Source organism: Lutjanus erythropterus, chromosome 11 (assembly GCF_056507025.1).
Source record: "Lutjanus erythropterus isolate fLutEry1 chromosome 11, fLutEry1.hap2, whole genome shotgun sequence".
In the NCBI taxonomy this organism is placed as follows: domain Eukaryota; kingdom Metazoa; phylum Chordata; class Actinopteri; order Lutjaniformes; family Lutjanidae; genus Lutjanus; species Lutjanus erythropterus.
In genome coordinates, this window is record NC_139327.1 from 34,913,533 (window position 1) to 34,933,027 (window position 19,495).

Sequence of the window (19,495 nt, forward strand, 5' to 3'; positions counted from 1 at the left end):
CCGGGAAAATCATTTCTTTTCAGGATACACTATAATATCGTGTCATCTGTATTGTTCAAATGCTCAAATTAAATATCAGAAATTAAAATTTCTGACAATATGACCAGTCGATAAATTGAAGCTTTAAAAGCAGAATTTGAAAGATTGTTTGTTAATGCACCATTCAAAGTTGGCCCCTCGTCCGGGACTTTTGGACTTTTCAGTTTGATCTGGAATAAAATTTCAGGTGTGAAACCTGCGCCAGACCACGGTCCGGACCTTAAAGCTGGCAAAAAGAAGTGGTTTTGGTTTGGCTCGAACTGAACCATGGATCGGTTTGTTTATAGTGTGAAAACATTTTCTGGATGGTTCAGACTCTCAGACCCATTACAGGAAATTGGGTCAGAATGTCATCAGCGCCGGAAGAAGGAAAAACAAGGCAAAAAAAGGATAAAAGGAATAGAAAAACATAATTTCATATAACAAAAAAAGGGCTTGTTTTTTCTTCTCTCCTCATCACATGGACCACCGCTGGGGAACGTATCAACACTTCAGGGATAAAACAAACACACAAACAAGTCCGTCCCTGCAGGTGTGTCTCGGCCTCAAATTTTAGCCAATTTGGAGCCACTCTTCTCCTGCTGCCCTCCGCCAAATTGACCATCTGTCTCTAAAGTGGATATTTTATACTCTGAGCTTGAAGCCAAAGACTCCTCTAACCACAATTCATCCCTCAATCACCTGCTGACATGGAGTTCATTCTGAATAAAATAATACAAATCTAATTCTGTTTCTGTAAAGTAAATACCCAGTATAATAAAGTATGTGGTCACTGCTGTCCAACACCAGGAAAACAGGCCAACTACCAAAATTAAGATTTGACCACTACGGTCTCAGGAAGCTGTAGTGTGGATCTTTCTGCCACTAGATGGTGACAGTGAGTCAGTTAGATGGTTTCTGAGCTGTTTCTTTTGAACCAGCTGTGTTCAAATGACAGATGTGAAGCAGAGTGCTTGGTGGTGGGCTCCCAAACTTTTTTCAAGTCTAGTATCCCCACAGTAGATGCACATTAGACCACAGACCCCCAGGATTTTACTGCTTCATACTTGCTTGCATGAGTTTCTTTTTTTTAGGTTTTCATAGTCAATCAGTGATCAAATATAAAAGTAAAAGTTAAAATATTCTGTACCCCCTGCACACCACTCATGGACCCCTGCTGGTCCCCACTTTGAAAACCATTTGGTATTTCTTGAGTTAAATGTCTTATTGTGTGACGGGAGTTGTTAGAGTGCATTGTGTTTAATTCTTGGATGATTTTTTAATTTGTTACATGCACCCCTTTGACCTTGAGTATGCATGTACCTGTTGACCATTTTACAGGTTGTAAACAATGAAAGAGCTGCATTTGAATTTGGCAATAGAAATATGGCAGACCACAACAGCTTGTAACTGGGCCACTACACACATGAGCAGTTTTGATTGTGTCTTCAGTCCAGTCAACACATTTAATAGCCAGAGATGCCACTGATCGCTCTGAAATGATCAAGATCCTGTCAGAATTCTGAATAACTTAGGTCGACCAGTGGAATATCGATTCTGACGTATCCTATACACAGCAAACACACATTCTGGTGATTCTGGTGCTGGTAAAATGTTTAATTCAACATCTGCAGCTTGATAACTTGTCTAGATGACTGGGGGAGACGGATACTTCTGTTGCCAAAATGTGGTAAAATGAAAAATAAAGGAATCTAAAATAAAGAGTATTTTAAAGATGTATCTTAAGTGTGAACACAGCCCTTTAATTGAACGTTATCAATTTTAGTTTTAATTTATGTTTCAGTGTTGCTTAAGGTAGTGCACCCCAAGTGTAACCTAAAAAGTAATTCCTCAAATTATGTTTACTTATTTTTTTTACAAGAACCATCAGTTGTTTTTTTGTTGTTTTTAACCAACTGGCATCATAATGCACACCAGGGTTAAAAACAACGATTCACAAAAATTGTAACATAAAAGATTAATTAGGTAACTTTAATGGTAATGTCTATTATAGTAATTTTTTCTGTTCACCTGTAGTGTCTCCTTTTAATCACCCACATTAGCTTCAGGTGTGATACATGTCAAGTTGACAGCTCACACAGAAATGATTTTAATGACCCATTAAAATAACACACTGCATAGTTGACTTTACACAACTTTGGCAACCTCTAGTGGTCAAGGGTAACACTGCATCGTTAAACACTAACAATTTCAAGTCAGTCTTCACAAACAGGGCTGTTTAAGTCAGAAGTTTCCAAACTGGGGTCCAGGGAACAACAGGAGTCCTTGAGTCAGTTGCAGAAGGTCCCAAGTAAAAGAATGAAAAGAAAATCTTAACTTTTATCACATTTTTTGGACGTTGGAACAACAAGGGAAGAAATAAATAAGACTGGCCCTTTTGATTGACTGTAATTTCTTGTGATCCTAAAAATAAAACTAAAGACTCAGAGGGGGATTTCTTAAGACAAAAATCCTCTCAAACTTAAGGTCTGTGATCTGAAATACAGGCTGGGACAGGAAAAGGGTAAACTGCAGTCAATCTTAAGATGATAGAGCAAAAGAAATGTACTAATTAGATTTAATATAACCACATGTATTCACATATTTCTTATCCAGAACTGTTGAAACGTGTGCAACTTTCCACCGAACAATACAAACATTGCACATTATCCTACAAAACATGACAACTCGCTGACTGCTTCACCTTTTCAGGCTGAAAAGGATCACAGTGTCTGAGGGTAGCTAGCAGCAGCAGCAGCTGCTCTCTTTGCAGGTTATTGTTCGTGTCTGTGCTTAATGTAGGGTCATATGTCGCTCCAGTCAAGTGGTTATATACCTGTTTATTCTGTCAAAGTGTGCATTCAACGTTATTTTAATTTTCTAGATCATAACACTGCCCAACTGCACTGATGAAAAAATCATCTGGATCAGCCATCTGATGGGGCCACAGCTCCGACTAGTGACGGATGGCTGCATAACACCTAGAGGCAACAGTTAAGTAGCACTGCGCATGAATAAAATATTGATAAATAGTTTGACCGACTAGTATTTCTGGTATTGACTAGCGAGGGTGGCGAAGGTAGCACACATCCTTACCAGTAACCCATGAAAAACACCACATGGACATGCTAACAAGGTTAAAAACATGATTTTCATGCATACAGGGACTGCATGACCATCTTCCTGTCTCTGGCATGCTGCATAAATCAGCAACAGACATTATGGTAACACTAAACATGCCTTCAAGGGATAATACACATACCTTTACTTAACACCAGGGGTAGCTCCAGGGATTTTGGGCCCATGACACAATCTCACATTGGGCCCCAGCACCACGAGCCACGCCAACTGTGCTGTTGCTACATATGATAAAATGTCCAGTGTCAAGGTATTATTAAAGTATTATTTAAAAATTGTCTTACTCGGTACCTCAAACTGTCCAGCATCCAGTACACACAGTATAGGCTGTTTAAAATATTTCAAAGAATAATCATGTGGAAAAATAATTAAATTGTTGTTGAATTCCTGTCACTGGAAAGGAATATTTTAAATTAATATTTTCTCTTTTTTTCCATAATAAAAAATAAAAAACAAATGACCACAGATCTCCAGCAATTATGCCAACTGTTGACATGATGAAAGGTTAATAATTTAATATTGAACAAAATTAGCAATTATTCAGAAAGAAAACAGTTTAGGCTACATATGAGATTTTATAGCTAAAGATCGATTTAACTTCTGTTACTAACTCAAGGTTGTAATATTCACTCCTACCAGTATTATGTGGTTATTATTACTATATTTGATGTACTTGCTAATATGATTATGTGCTTTAAACATTTACTATTGAGGTGATACTATTGATTAAGAGGGAACTACTATTTATTTATTTTTATTTCACTTATTGTGTACTGCCTACATGTTCTGAATGTCTTTTGTGGACCCCAAGAAGAATAGTTGTTTCTGCAGTGATGGGGATCCTAAATAGATAAATAAATAAATAGGTAAATAAATAAATAAAAATCCTGCCTTTTTAAATATCTCACGTACAGAATTTATTCCAAAACACTCATTAACATATTTTAGAACACTTCATTGTGATGTGACAGTCAGGAACGTGTCACCACATTCTGCGTTCCGAACACCAGACATCAAAACCAAGACACACTGAGGGAGACTCACTCTCAGATACACGACACACGAGTTTGATCGACTTTATCATCAAGATGAACAACAACTCTGCACCGAAGAGAAAGACTCACTGCAAGACAGAGCAAAGTAAGAGAGAAATGCAGACAAATCTGTAGTTAATTATGTTAATTATTCATATGATTTAATCAGGTGGAGTTAGTACCTAGGCTGCTTTTTTTTTTTTTTTTACATAGGTTTAAGTTCCTCAAAGAGACAAACTCTTCTTTCTTTCACTCCAGTTAATAATTTATCAACATTTTTTTCTGAAAGGATGAGAAATTAGAGCTTCTCTGTCGAGCTATCACCAGTAGGCTAACTTTTTAGCTAGCAAACAAACAACATAACACTTTGTTAACTTTTTAGCTAGCTAGCAAATACTTGCTATGTCTCAATTGGGATACTTGTGTTAGTGCACAGTCATGTAGTACACTTTGCACACTATATACTCACTTGTGAGCTAATCAATCTGTATTTACTTATTTTAAACTTAGTTTTGCTAAAATGTAATTATAAATAATCTCAGATTAAATCAATCTTTGTCAGGACAGCAAAGTTCTAGAGACTAAAATTCACAAGAAATTGATGTTGCACTGTGTTTTCTTATTTGTAGACAGCCCCAACACCATGACACAACAAAGACCAGCAACTGTAAAGGACAGGCAGACTGGGAGAAATAAAAGGAAAGCCAGTCCTGAGCAGAGGACCCCCAAGAAGACGAAGAAAATGAGACTGAACCTTGACCAGGACAATGAAGCAGCTTCTTCCTCAGTGGACACTAACAGAGGTAGGCTAATCATGTGACATTATTGTTGGAGGGTAAAGATTTGGTAGATTCATTATTTAAAAAATGTCAGTCACTTGGGTTATTGGTATATTGATCTAAATTAGGCATGGGTGGTATCAAGGTATCACGCTATATCAGGGTATTTAGGGTTTTCAATCCCCTAACTGTGAATAAAATCATACAAAACAAACTGTAGTTGCAACAGTTTTTACTGATAGAAAATTAAAATATAAAACAAAATTAAATTATTACAGCAGGGAACTTAGCCACCAGAATAATTATTTGGAGGAAGAAGAGAAATAATTGGCTGCTCATTTCTGCTCTATATGTCTCTTAAAGCTAATATGGCATCATTAATATATTACCACATTTAACTTTATCTTGAGATGACTTCTTCAACTACAAAAACAGTTTATTAGCCATGTGAAAGACCATGTTAGCCTGTGACTGAAAAGCTGATGTTCCTCTGGGTTTTTCTCAACAGTAGAGAGCAGCAGCAAGAGGAGCCGTAAGAGGAAGGCTGCTGATGCTGGAGAAGGACCGAACAGGAAAAAAAAGAGAAGCCCGGACCTGAGGGAGACCCAAGAGACGGCCAAACAGACAACCAAGCAGACGATCCAACACACAACCCAATGGATGACCAAACAGACGACCAAACAGACGACCAAGCGGACAACCAAACAGACGACCAAGCGGACAACCAAGCATACAACTCAACACACGACCCAACACACGACCAAACAGCTGGCCCAACAGATGACCGAACAGATCAACAAATTGATAACCGAAACCACAACCCAACATACAACCAAACATGCAGTCCAACAGAGAGACCCTCAAATAGCCCAACAGGCAAACCAAAGCATAACCAAACAAAAACAGGCAATTCAAATCATGATCAAACAGATGACTAAAGATGTGCCCAACCCAAGGCCCAAATGGATGCCAAAGCAGAATTTGACTGTACTTTCTCCAAAAGGTGAGTAATGATTAATGCAGGCTTTGTCTTTATGTTAACATGAAGTGTGAAAACAGGAAGAATTAAAGGAAAGCTTAAGTAATGTGATTGATGCTCATCAAAACTGTAGTTGCACAAAAAAAATGTGTTTGTGTGTCTGTTTAGCTAAATTTGAGGCCAAATACGAAGAGCAGAATCAGCTCGGCGCAGGAGGCTGTGGATGTGTGTTTGCTGGCTACCGGAAAGCAGATAATTTACCTGTAAGTGTTACACACACATTCTCTCACACATTCTCTCTCTCACACACACACACACACACAGTAGGGTCAGAAAGTGCTAACCACCATTTGTGTCTCGTAGGTGGCTATCAAACACGTACCCAAAGATTCAGTGCCCTGCAAACACAAGGTGAGTGAGCAACGCTGTTCAAATCTGCTGTTTTCATCACTGCGCTCATTCACTGAATGTATTCTGGATGAATTTTGTGTTTCTGTGAATCTATGGAGCTTCTTTTCTTCATCCTCCGTGTTGTTGTGATATTTCAGGACAGCAACGGGAACCAGATCTCAATAGAAGTGGCCATCATGGAAAAACTTTCAGCTGGGACATCTGGCTCAGTGGGGTCGTCAGCATCCGTGTCCCTGCTGGACTGGTATGATCTGGACGAGGAGCTGGTCCTGGTGATGGAGAGACCAGCCCCCTGCATAGACCTCTTCCATTACACTGCAGATAAGGGAGGATCCCTACAGGAGGAGGAGGCCAAGGTAAGCTGCTGGACGATCATTGAATGTGTTTTAAGTCTGCTAACATTAAAGAATGATTTGTCTGAAGTGTTACCATGGTAACTGAAGTTCACTGGTGCTGTATTATGACAGTGACTGTGATAAAAGCCTTATTAAATCTAAACACTTAAGCAAAGAGACAAGCTAAGAGGCTTTAGGTAGCGGTCCTAAGTAAAGCCCTCAGCTTAAGGCAATATTTTGCTTAAGGGACAAACTTAAGTCTGAAATTTAAGGTGTTTTATGCAACCGGGCACTGTAACTTAACATGTAACTTGACATGATCCTTTATCTCTTCATTCTGTCTGTTTATCAGATAATAATGAGACAGCTGGTTCAAGCAGCAATAGAACTTGAGGATGAGCAAATTTTTCACCGGGACATCAAAGTGGAAAATATCCTGATTGAGACCGGCTCAGATATTCTGCGTGTTCGCCTCATTGACTTTGGACTGAGCTGTTTTGCTGAGAGAACATCATCGTTCCACACCTTCTACGGTAAGATATCCAGCTTCTACTCCTGCATCTGGGACTTTAACGTTTAAACCAAGCTTTAACATTTCAACATTTTCCTTGTCCTCACGCCTTATTATTATACCTGTGAATTCCAGGCACACTTCATCACACCCCCCCGGAGTGGTTCAGTCACTTTTACTACATGGCCGGCCCCACCACAGTATGGCAGATGGGAGTGGTACTGTTTGATACGCTCCACAGAAAATCACAGTTTGACACTGCCAGATTCATCAGAAACAAGCTGAAAATCAAAGGAGGTCTATCTGAAAGTAAGAGAAACACTCATTCACAAACCTGCCTCAGACAGACACAAATCAGTTCATTTTAATTCACATTCTGATGGATCGCTGGAGCCGCCACCTTCACCTTTCTTGTCTTTCTTCCTCTACAGACTGCCGCAGTTTCTTGAAAGCATGTTTGGGTAGCCGCCTCGAGCAGCGGCCCACCCTGGAGCAGCTCCTGCATCACCCATGGCTCAGATAACCTTGCACCTACACACACACACACACACACACACACACACACACATACACACACATTCAATCCAGAGTCCTGCACTGGTCCAGTTTTGCAAACCCACAAAGCTGAGTAACAGAACCACCGCGTTGCTCTCAATTTTCTCAAAGTCAAATCCAGACGCGCCTGGAACCAGCAATATTAATCTCGCGACCCAATTTGTACTTAAAATTACGCACACAAACAGTCAGTCAGTTTATTTGTTCACTTTTACCCATATCTCCACCTGTCGGTTTATATAAATATAATTTTTATCCGTTGCAAAAGGTTTGGGCGGCACGGAGGTGAAGTGGTTAGCGCTGCCACCTCACAGCAAGAAGGTCCTGAGTGCAATCCCCCGGCTGGGGCGGGGCCTTTCTGTGTGGAGTTTGCATGTTCTCCCCGTGTCTGCGTGGGTTCTCTCCGGGTGCTCCGGCTTCCTCCCACAGTCCAAAGACATACATGCTAGGTTAATTGGTGACTCTAAATTGCCCGTAGGTGTGAGTGTGAGTGGTTGTTTGTCTACGTGTCAGCCCTGCGATGAACTGGCGACTTGTCCAGGGTGTGCCCCGCCTCCTGCCCAATGTCAGCTGGGATAGGCTCCAGCAACCCGCAACCCTTACGGAATAAGTGGTTACAGAAAATGGATGGATGCAAAACGTTTTTGCGGGTCACCTCGCGGGTACCCAGTGCAGGACTCTCACTCAATTTATACTTTCAATACATGTCCAAGTGTTATATAAATGTTGATGCTTCTTTGTCTTTTACGGGAAGGAGGACACCTGGAATCAAGGAACCAGATTCTTTTCATCGGACAGCTCCAGCTTCACCCATGACTAAGACACAACTACACCTACACACACGCACTCATTGATTTTGTGATTCTTTTCATACAAATACTAACACTTGTCTCTCTCTTTTAGGAGGATGCTTGGATTCATCTATGTGGACTCAGATGAGTCCAGGCGTCCAGGGCGGCACGGTGGTGCAGTGATTAGCACTGTCACCTCGCAGCGAGATGGTTTTTGGGTTCAAACCCACCGACCAGCTTTCTGTGAGGAGTTCGCATGCTCTCCCCGTGCCTGCGTGGGTTTTCTCCGGGTGCTCCGGTTTCCTCCCACAGTCCAAAAACATGCACATTAGGCAGATTGGCGACTTTAAAATTCAATAAAAACTTGATACAATTTGAACTCAGTGAGTTTGTCTTTTCTTTAAACCACAGAGAGAACATGAGGATGTTTTTCTTGTTGTATTTTGAGTGATTTAAATCAGCACACCTCCAGGCTTTTTCTCCATTCACAGTGAAAGACACATGCAAAAGAGGTATTTAGAATAACATTAATGATAAATAACAGAATAGTATTTATCATCATTGCAAAAGTACGAAGAGGTCAAATTTGCAGTTTGTTTACATGATGCAATGAGAACGATATATAAGGTAAGAATTAGATTCTTACAAATTACAAATTCTTCTTACAAAGAATCTTTGATAAACCCTTTCTTCAAAAAAAAAAAAAAATACAGTTCTGGGTAGAACCTGAGCCCTTAAAGGGACCACCTTTTCTAAGTGTGAGATCAGTTTATCACAGGTGACACATTGTTTGGCAACCATAAAATGGATTTCAAGAGGTATCAATGCTTTTGTAATGGTGAGGAGTTTTAAATACCTGGGTGTTGTATTTAACTATAATGGCTCCTTTAAAATTGCTTTGGAGGAACTCCACAAAACAGGCTTCTGGAGTCATGTCTGCCCTATTGAGCAAGTGTAGGAAATTTGATCTACCAATAGATGTCAGACTGGAGCTCTTTGATAGACCTGTGACATCAGTTATGCTTTATGCATGTGAGGTTTGAGAAAACAAGCATTTTAGAGATGCTACATCTGAAATTCCTCAAGTATACTCTGAAAGTTAAAATGTCCACTTGTAATAAAATGATATACGGAGAGATAGGAAGATACCCTCTGTGTATTAATATTAGAAAGAGAGTTATTGGTTATTGGGGGAGTTTGCTGAGAGGAAAGGAAACGAAACTAAGCTGGGCATTGTATAGTTGTTTATTTAATTATGAATATATGCATCACCATGGATCACATTTGTTCAGCGAACATTAGATGAATGCAGCTTCTCATACCTTTGGCTGGACCAGAGGTGTGATAAGATTACTTGGCTGAAGATATAAAGGACTGGATAAAAAGTTTTGAACTTTATGTAATGATAAATTGTTGGGAAATGAATATCATGTTTTGTTTGAATGTAAAATATCGACCATTGTCGAGTATAAAAGGAGGTACAGTACTTGCCAAAATACTCTGTTAGTCATTTGTCTGTTTAAAACTCATATTATTACTGCAGACACATAAACCTAGAGTACCTTTCTGAGCAATGTCCTGTCTTTATTTGAATGACCTAGTTTGTCATATTGATGTGTTCTTGTCGTTTACCACTGTGTTTTTGCTCTATTTTATGTTCGTAGTCCATACCACGTTGTGTGGTCTTGAGTAATTAAATAAACTTGAAACATTTCTTATTCATCACTGCGTCTTATATTAAAAGATGGGCTGGTCCACCTTAACAAGCAGGCAGGGACCAGAACTGCATGTTGTTTGTTTATAAAGCTCTACTGCATAATCTGCAGAGTTACCTGTACTCTGTGATCACACTGAAAAACAGTATTTACGATTTCAGGTCTCAGGACATTTTTTTATATTTTAGCTATAAATGGGTCAAGGAAACAGATGGAGTAGAATTGTAAAATAAAAATAAATTAATTATAATTAAGAGAGTACAGAAGGACACCCCCTTTCCCCCCATTGTTTCTGCTTATCTTTCTTTTATCTATATTTATCTTTATTGAATTTCCTTCATTCTGTTTGTAAAAACAAAAACTGTGTAAATGTGGCAGGAAGCATTTTAATTAAATACTTTTCTCGTATCAGTAGCTTGTACTTTATTTTGGTGCAATTGATGAGCAAGTATTTGTTATTTGTAACAAGATACTTTTTGATGGATGTGAGAGTGTGGCAATAAACCTCTCAGCAATAAAACACAAAAAAGTGAATCTATTCGTTTAATTGTACATGGAGGCTCTAGGCCACAAAGACAAAGAACCTGTAAAGCAGATTGCAGCGTAAACCACAAGGAGGTGGTGTTACTTTGAGACAATGACATCAGACAGTGAAGGCAGACATAGGATCACGCAGTAGAGGTCTCTGTTTCGCGCTACAGCTGTCAAACCGGGACACGCCCAGGAGCACCCAAGCTGACCAATCACAGCGTTCCCCCGGTGTCGACTTTTGGGCCCACTGACCAATCCGAGGGGTTATAAAACCGGCTGGAAAAACCGAAGAGATCCATATGAACGGGGATTGGCCCCACCCACAATATGTATGGGAGAAATATGAGAATGAACTGCCCACGCGTGTAAACGGGTTCACGTGTTGACCGTGACCATGGCATGTAAACTGCGAGACTGGCCATGTCACCCTGCCATACATACAACATGTTTCATATATCTTAAATATGCCTGAAAGCTGCTTGTGTTCGGAATCAGAAACCCTTACACAAAACTTCCATCAGAATCTTCTCTATTTAATGTTTACTTACTTATTGGCAAAAGTAAACAGCACTTTTATGAGAGGTAAGATATTGTTATGAAACATTTGAAGCCACTTTTCAGTTCGGCGTGCGTTTAATAGTTTAAACAGCAATGTATTTGTGTAAATTTTTGACTTTTGCAATTGGTACACCAGATGTTTTCCGGTTGAAGATACACTGTCGACGGCGGATAGGAACACAGAGAGCCGCGTCATAAATCTGGCATGTTATTGCCAAAAGATGCTGTTTTGTCTATTTTATAGATGCCGAATGAAAAACCAGATCCAATGACAGGAAGTGGTATTGAGTCATGCTCAGTGAGTCACGTATTTTGACCGATAAGCACGAGTCAGGTTAAATCTCCACAAATTTGAACGGAGAACGTCACTGAGAGGAGCTAGACTGTGGTTCGCTCTCATCATACCCCCAGGAGGCTCCGCTTCCCAGCCCCTTTGTTCAGTCTAGCCGGTGGGTTGAGTCAGAGGGAGGCTGTGCTAACCCAACAAACCCAAACCACAGTGGGAACAAGAGCGAGAGGAAGAGGCCGAAGGAAAATAAGCCAAGGAGTCCGGACAGAGACGGTTTAATCGGCGCCCGGACGTCGGAAAAGTTGTTTTTTTTGGGGTGTTGCTGATGCTGCGATTCGTTTGGGGAAACCGTCCGGACGCGTTCGGCTCTTAAAACGGTGTCGGTTATCTTCGCTCCTCGGTAGCTTCTTTAGCTATCATCCTGATGAAAAATGAACCGGTAGGCTCGCTGTTAAAGCCATCAGCCGGTCTGCTGCTGCTGCTGACAGTGTGCAGTTGTTGCCACCATCCTCTCTGATCCACGCTGGCTCGCTGACTCTCCCTTCCAGTTTCTGCTCAGCATCCATATTTGCATCCCAGGGAGTGGCAACCACTAATCCCCCTTTTCCTGGCAAGAAAATTGAAAGTTGGCCGGACACCCTTTGGACGCTCTAATTTCACATAGAAAGGTGAGTATTTTTTCTTGCATTTGTGAGCTTTTGTGTCATTTTTTTTTGTCTTTGCAGGGAGGGACTGTGTTAAGTGAAGGGCAGTCTGGACCACGTTGCCGCAGTAGCTACAACAATGGATCAAACTGGCGTTGTGTTACATTTTGTTGCATTATCATCCCGACGCTTTCATCCCGTTTGCACTAAAATCAGGTGTCGACTGGAGAATTAAACCAGGCCCATGAGAAGAAAACCTCACAGCAGGCCTTATTTTTTCACTTCAGTCACAGCATCCTCCTCGACAGGTTTGATAGGATGGACAGAAAATGAAAAATGCCCATTTTTTTCATTATCTGAATGAGGCTAAATATCATAAATGATTAACTAGCCGTGTCTGAAATCTGCTTGCTCGCTTTCCAAACGCACACCTGTCTAGTTTTAAAAGCCTCCACCAGATGTGCGTTGTTTATTGTAGGCTATAACAGCATTATATCTTCTTAATGGCTTTTGGGCCATGATTTGTAGGCCATGCTCCACTTGGGCACCGGCCTACATTGGCTCTGTCATATTATTGCTCTGTTGGAATTGATAAGTTGAATGAACCATGAAGGAATATATGAAGCAATGAGGTGTTATTAATAATAATAAATTTACTGTGACAAACGTAATCACTATAGGTCTAATAATAGGCTTATTGTAATAACATACTTTTAAAGGATGGTGTGCTCAGGGGGCTCCCAAACTTTTTCATGTCAGGAAAAACCGGTATCGGTATCCGATCGATCAGTACCGAAATATTAGGGCTGGGCGGTATGGCTTAGAAATAATATCACTATATTTTTAGGCTTTATATGCACATTTTCTCCAAAAGTGCAAACTTATGATTAGTGCAGGGCAGTATGGACCCAGATTATTATATTGATGACTATTGGAGCTTTAATTCAGCCTTTAAAGGGACAGTTCACCCCAAAATCCAAAAGTGTTATTTGTCCATCCAGATTGTTTTAGTATGAGTTGCAGAGTTTTGTAGATATCAGCTGTAGAGATGTCTGCCTTCTCTCAAATATGATTGGGTTAATGGGTCTCTTTCCAAAAATCATGACCCAGTTACTCAAGATAATGCACACACCTTGTTGTGAGCAGTTTCATTTAGAAACAGAAAGTAGATGAGTCCCATTATATTAGAGAGGAGGCAGACATCTTTATGGCGGATGTCTGCAAAACTCTGCAGCTCACACCAAAACCATCTAGATGGATAAACAGCACTACAGGTAAGATAACAAATATGTATTGTTTGTTTTAAGGGTGAACTACTCCTTTAAAACCAGGAAAAGACAACACTTATGCTATATCATTATATAAGAATGTCCAAAATCTAAGACGATATCTGGTCACATATCATGATATTGATATAATATCTGATATATATTGGCCAACTCTACAAAATATTGATAAACTCCAGGACAGATGATGCTGTTATTGGTATTTCTGTAACCTCTGATAAACAACTGTCAGGGCAAAACATTCGAAAGTGTGAGCTTACCTCAATAAATGAGATGAAAACGGAGCTAAAAGCAGTAATTTAGGATGTAATTCAACTTCTTATTTCTGCAAAAAGTAATAATAAAATAATGGTTGAATCTTTTCACATCTTTTCATGACATGTCTTGCAATTTCTTGTATGAAATTATGGTGTATTGTCAACGAGTATTGGTAAGTATCTTATTGATAACCAGTATCAGTATATATATCTGTGTCAATAAAATCCCTACCCACAATAGATGCACATTGCACAGAGTAGGTTGGGCGAACTGGACACAATCCAGTATCACATTATTTTTTGATGAAATACCTTGATGTCGATATTTATTGATATTGCAACAATAGTGGATGACTATTGGTGCTCTTTTGATAAATAATAATCACTGATGTGGATATAACGACGATGTAAGTAAAGGCAAGTAACAGAACAGGCTGGTAATTTCAGAAAATTACATCATTTTATTGTAATGTAGCCTTTAAAACCAGGAGCAGACAGCACACACATCACAGTATCCAAAATTTAAGACATCTATTCTCATATCTATATAATATCGATGTAAAGTCCAGCTGGTTTCTTAGCTGCAGAAAATGCTACGAATGAAGACCAGCAATGACGAGAAGTAACACCAGTGTTTTTATCTGATTGCAACCGAATTTCCTCTGGTGGGATAATAAAATTTGACTTGAATTGGAAGTCAGCGCTGGTTGTTAAGTCTGACATCATTTGTCTTCTTCCAGAAAGTAGGTAATGATGTGGCGAGTAAGGGAAGGGCATGTCGTGATTGATAAATTAGGAAGTGAACGCTGGCGTCTGCGTCATTGTTTTCAAAACTCTCCATTTCTGCCCGTCCAGATTATAACATAATCTCAGAGTTTTCAAACTAAAATGGGGTTCAGCTGCGCTTTCAGAAGTCGCCACACCGGATAAGTGTGGATGATGCTGGACGTAAATGCAGGAAATGTTATGCCTTTTAAAACAAAAACATCTTAGCGTGGATGTACATTGTTTTCAGAATGGATCTCGTGTTGAGTGAACATGATGAATGATTACAGCAAACAATTTCAACGATTATATGGGCAGCTTGCAATTGTTTTAAAGGACCAGTATGTAACATTTACAGGGATTTATTGGCACAATATGGCAGAAATGGAATATAATATTCAGAAGTATGTTTTCATCAGCGTGTAATCACCTGAAAATAAATAAGAATTGTTGTGTTTTTGTTACCTTAAAATGAGCTCTTCATCTACAGAACAAACTTGCATCACTTTACTGTAATGCGGCCTTTAAAACCAGAAAAAGACAACATATATATGTCACGATATAACGATATCTTAAGAGACTATATCTAATCTCATATCAGGATATATTGATGTATTTCCCAGCTGTATCACAGACCCCCAGTTTGAGAGGATTTTGTCTTGAGTAACCCCCTCTGAGTGTTTTGTTTGTTTTTATGTTTGATGATAATAAAGTCTTCAAAATCAATCAGTTATCGAACTAGGATCACTTTAAATCATAATCGGTCAAAATGTGCAGCCCTGTTTCTTTCCTTGAAGCGATAAAAGAACTACACGATATGGTTAAAAAACAGTCAAATTGCAGTTATTTTGACTGAAATTCTGATTGCTATAGTTTATATGATTAGTGGAAAGTTTTGCATTACAATTTTCACTTTCCTGGCGGGTATCTCTGCAACGCTACAGTACCTCAATATAATGCATTTTCTCACACATTTCTCCTTTTTTTCTAGTTCTGTGATTTAGATATTGCACTTTGTCGTACTGTGATTTCGATAATATTGCTATTACTGCACAGCCCTGGATTAACGTCAGAATATTCTGTTCCTCCCTTTGCTTGGGGGCCCTGACTCAGGAGCCCCGTTGGTCCCCGGGCCCCAGTTTGAAAACCGCTGTGCCAGGTGTTAACTGTAACTAGAACACAGACACATATAAAATGAAGACGGCTCAGCTTGGCTCTGTTGGAGTGTCTCCGTGCTGCAGCCGAGGACTCCTTGTCTTGCCCAGAGGCTCTACAGCAGTAGTGTAGTAACGGTGCTACAGTTCTGGAGTGGAGCCCATATCTCATTAATTTCTGATTCTACCTCTACCGTTTGCTGTTATGAGCAGCCAGCACCACAAATGTGAACATATTGTGTCCAGAAATAAGAGCTTTGATATTTCTTTTGATACTGTTACAAGCGGAGCCTCCTACGTTACTGGTGCCTAATGAGTTTGGGTCTGGGGAGTATCTCCGTCTTCACAAAGCTTCCTTGTGAGAAGAGTTGCTCTGAGTGATGAAAATCTAAGAAAATTCTTAGAACTGTGACGTTTTCTAAGAATTTTTCCCTTGAAGTTAAGAGTAGATCCTGGTAAAAAATAAAAGTTAATCACAGAGCATCTTTACCTGAGGTGAAAAACTGTTCGGAGGACTTTTGACAGCCTTAAAAGTTTCTACAGCAGAGGAGAAAATGGTGGAGAGAAAAAGAGGAAGCAGGAGGAGGTCGTTATAATAATAATCTTTTATATGTCACCTTTCTTAGCAATGTTTTAAAGTGTTTTACAAAAGAAAATAAAACCACACAAAGCAGATGAATCACCGAACACAAAAAAGCTACAACGGCAGATATTTATAACAGTGCTGCAGTGATAACTTGGGTCTGTCACAACATCCGTCGGCAGAGTGATAATAAAACAATTACAGCGCGTTCACAGTCTCATATTGTGACACAGTGAATTTAATTTTCACTGCACGTCCACACCTTGTCCCACAAAAGGACATGCATGGACACAACTCACTTCTCCCATCAATATAAAATATTTTAAGCAGTAAAATTACCAGCAAATAAATATAACAGCTATCAGCATGTGAGCAAGCTTCTGTGCAACAGAGATGTTCTTAAATAGTTTTCATAATTACACCATGATTTAATCATTTCATCTGTTCTGTTGTCCTCAACATTTATTTAATTATTTTTCTTCATTTGCACAGTTTGGCAAGTAGATCAACAAATTGTTCTCTTTATTTGCAGTTATCAAATAAGGACAAAGGCTAAACTTACTTGTTTTGTTTGGGGTTGCAGCATCTATAAAATGTCAGAAAAGAGTGAAAAATGGCCGCCCTGTATTTCAAAGTCTTTAAATGTCTTGTAAGTAATGATTGAAGTAATGATTATTTACTATGTTGATTAATCTGTTGATTATTTTCCTGATTAACTGATTTGTTGTTTGGTCCATTAAAATGTCAGAAAAAGGTGAAAAATGTTGCAGTGAGTGGCAGTCAGACACAGCAGCTCCCTTTAACCTTTCCTGCTTTTTACTTTTTTCTATTATTTTAAAACTTTTTTAGCAATGTGCTACTACTTCAGCGTTGCATATATTGAATTTCCCCCTATGGGAGATCAATAAAGGTTCATGTTATCTTATCTTGTTTTGCCCCACAATCCAAAAATATTAAGTTTACTGTCAGAGAGGAGCAAAGAAACCAGAAAATATTCATATTTAACAAGCTGGAATCAGAAGAGTTTGTTTACTCAAACCGATTAATTGATTATCAAAACAGTTGACGATTAATTTAATAATTGATTCACAATCGATTGATCATTGCAGCTATAATGTCAGTCCAAAACCCAGAGATACAGTTCAATATAAAAATAATCTGAGAAAAGCATGAAATCTCCTAATTTGAGAGGCTGAAAACAGCATTTTCTGCCATTTTTGCATTAAAAATTACTTCAATGATTAATTGATTGTCAAAATAGTTAAGTTCTTTTGTAGTTGTTGACACGGCAAGCGGACAAACTTTATTCTTGAGCCCTACATTGTTCTTATTGTGCGTCTGTATGTCTATTTCTGTGTAAGCAATGAAAGAGAGCGATTGAAAACCAGAGTCAAATTCCTTGTACGTGTGCACATACTTGGCCAATAAAGACAATTCTGATTCCTGTGAACTACCAGATTTATTCACTGACTCCTCCTGAGCTGATACTTTGGTGAATTATGAATCTGAAGTATGCACAAAATAGAAATAAAGCAGTAGTTTCTAACTCATGCAAACCAGAAAGTACCTTTGCGTTGTCCTGCTGAGGTCTGAACAAACAGCCACAGATTTCCTGCACCCTGTCACCTCAGATATCAGTTGTTCAGTCAGGTTTATTCTCAGAGGTTTGGATGTTAGGTGACACATGCATCTTTTAGACCACCCCTCATTCTGCTTATTTACCTCTTATTTCTCTTAAAATGTCCCCATATTTACTGTGCAACTCCTTTCTCATTCCAGCAGCTAAACATGGAGAGCGACAGCCGCCACTCCCACATCTAGTGCCTGATCCTCAAGCCTTCATCGCCCAGGGAGGAGCTCTCAGGTCCCGGCCGTCTCCCTGCTACTGTAGAATGAACATGCTCAAGTCCAGTGGACTGAAAATCCCTGGCCGGGGGCCCAAGCATTCCAGCCCAGTGGGAAGGACCTCAGCGGGTGGAACTTCCAGCCCTGTCGTCCCTAAAGACAGTAAGCTAACTTCCTCTTTCTGACCCTGTGGAAAATAAAAAGGAATTTATTTTCTCCCAGTTATTCCCTCTCATCACCGGAAATGGCTTAGAGAGCATTTATTTGTGTTAATGACTCAGTAGAGCACAGCTGTGTCACATTACACACACGCAAAGAAGCTGGAAGTGTTTTCTTTAGCTTAATCTAGCAGTGAATTTATAAAGAAGTTCTCCAGTACAACTTCTACAGCTGTTTGGATGGGTGCCACACTCTCCATTTAAAATAATGTATATTTATGTAGAAAACAATAAATAATCTTTTACTTTGTGGCAGATTTGGGAACTGCCATTTTATACTTTTGTGGTTTTATGCAGTTTTTCTCTTGTGCAGTGATTTTTTAAAGCATCATTAATGTTTTCTTTTAATATTAAAAATGGATTAAATGAATGTGGAATGTAAAAGGGGGTGCAGAAGTGACACATCCGCTAAGGCTGCCCACTGAAAGTCATTTTTTTCCCCTTTGTCAGTCAGTTTGCATTACAATAACAGGATAAAACAGAAAGAAGCTTACAAAAATGCACAGTGAGAACAGTTCAATGAGGAATTATAAGTAAGTGGAATCATGAATATATTTTTAGATCAGCCGACACTTAAAGAAATCCTCGAGCTGCTGGTTGACTGAGGAGAGACGGTAAAATGAGTGGTTGGTAAACAAATCTGTGCTCTTATTTTTTAGCTGCGTCATTGTACACAGAGCAGTGCAACAGCATGACAGGCTGTAAACTTTACAGAGTCTCTAATCACCACAAACCACAAAACTAACTGTGATGGAAGCAGAGAAGCGTGACAGAAACAGAGTGCAGCTGACGTGATGTCAGACCTGCTTGTTCGCTTGTGATTGTTTTGTCACCGACAGGCTCAAACTAAAACACCTCAGTTCGTCTTTTAGCTGTTTGCACAATCGCCAGCTCTGGTCGTTTCGTAAAAATAAATCCTTAATTCATGGCGTGAAGGAGCGTGGAGCGTGCAGGGCAGGTGACGCCAGCTGCGGCCACCGCAGCTTCTGCATCTTCAGGAGAGAAACTCTACGGTGCGCTGAATTTAGAACTGAACTATGGGAGGAGGCAAACTTTAAAATTTCCTGACTTTATGAAAATTTGATGTTTTTACTTCACA

At 39.5% G+C, this 19,495-nt stretch overlaps 2 protein-coding genes across 2 annotated transcripts in view; both read left to right on the forward strand.

Moving 5' to 3' along the window:
• Positions 1-6,147: 6,147 nt before the first annotated feature.
• Positions 6,148-7,728, forward strand: LOC146319419 (serine/threonine-protein kinase pim-3-like). Its single transcript, XM_084730396.1, has 6 exons — positions 6,148-6,211; positions 6,312-6,359; positions 6,497-6,715; positions 7,047-7,227; positions 7,341-7,514; positions 7,637-7,728. Exons 3-6 carry the CDS (start codon positions 6,536-6,538, stop codon positions 7,726-7,728), a joined length of 627 nt encoding a protein of 208 aa, XP_084586522.1. The 5' UTR covers positions 6,148-6,211; positions 6,312-6,359; positions 6,497-6,535.
• A 3,827-nt stretch (positions 7,729-11,555) lies between these two features.
• Positions 11,556-19,495, forward strand: part of clip2 (CAP-GLY domain containing linker protein 2) — a 65,651-nt gene continuing 57,711 nt past the window's right edge. The window contains exons 1-2 of the mRNA XM_084730023.1: positions 11,556-12,312; positions 18,113-18,340. Coding sequence (XP_084586149.1) covers positions 18,226-18,340 — 115 coding nt within the window. The 5' untranslated portion in view covers positions 11,556-12,312; positions 18,113-18,225. The remainder of the gene's footprint in view (positions 12,313-18,112; positions 18,341-19,495) is intronic.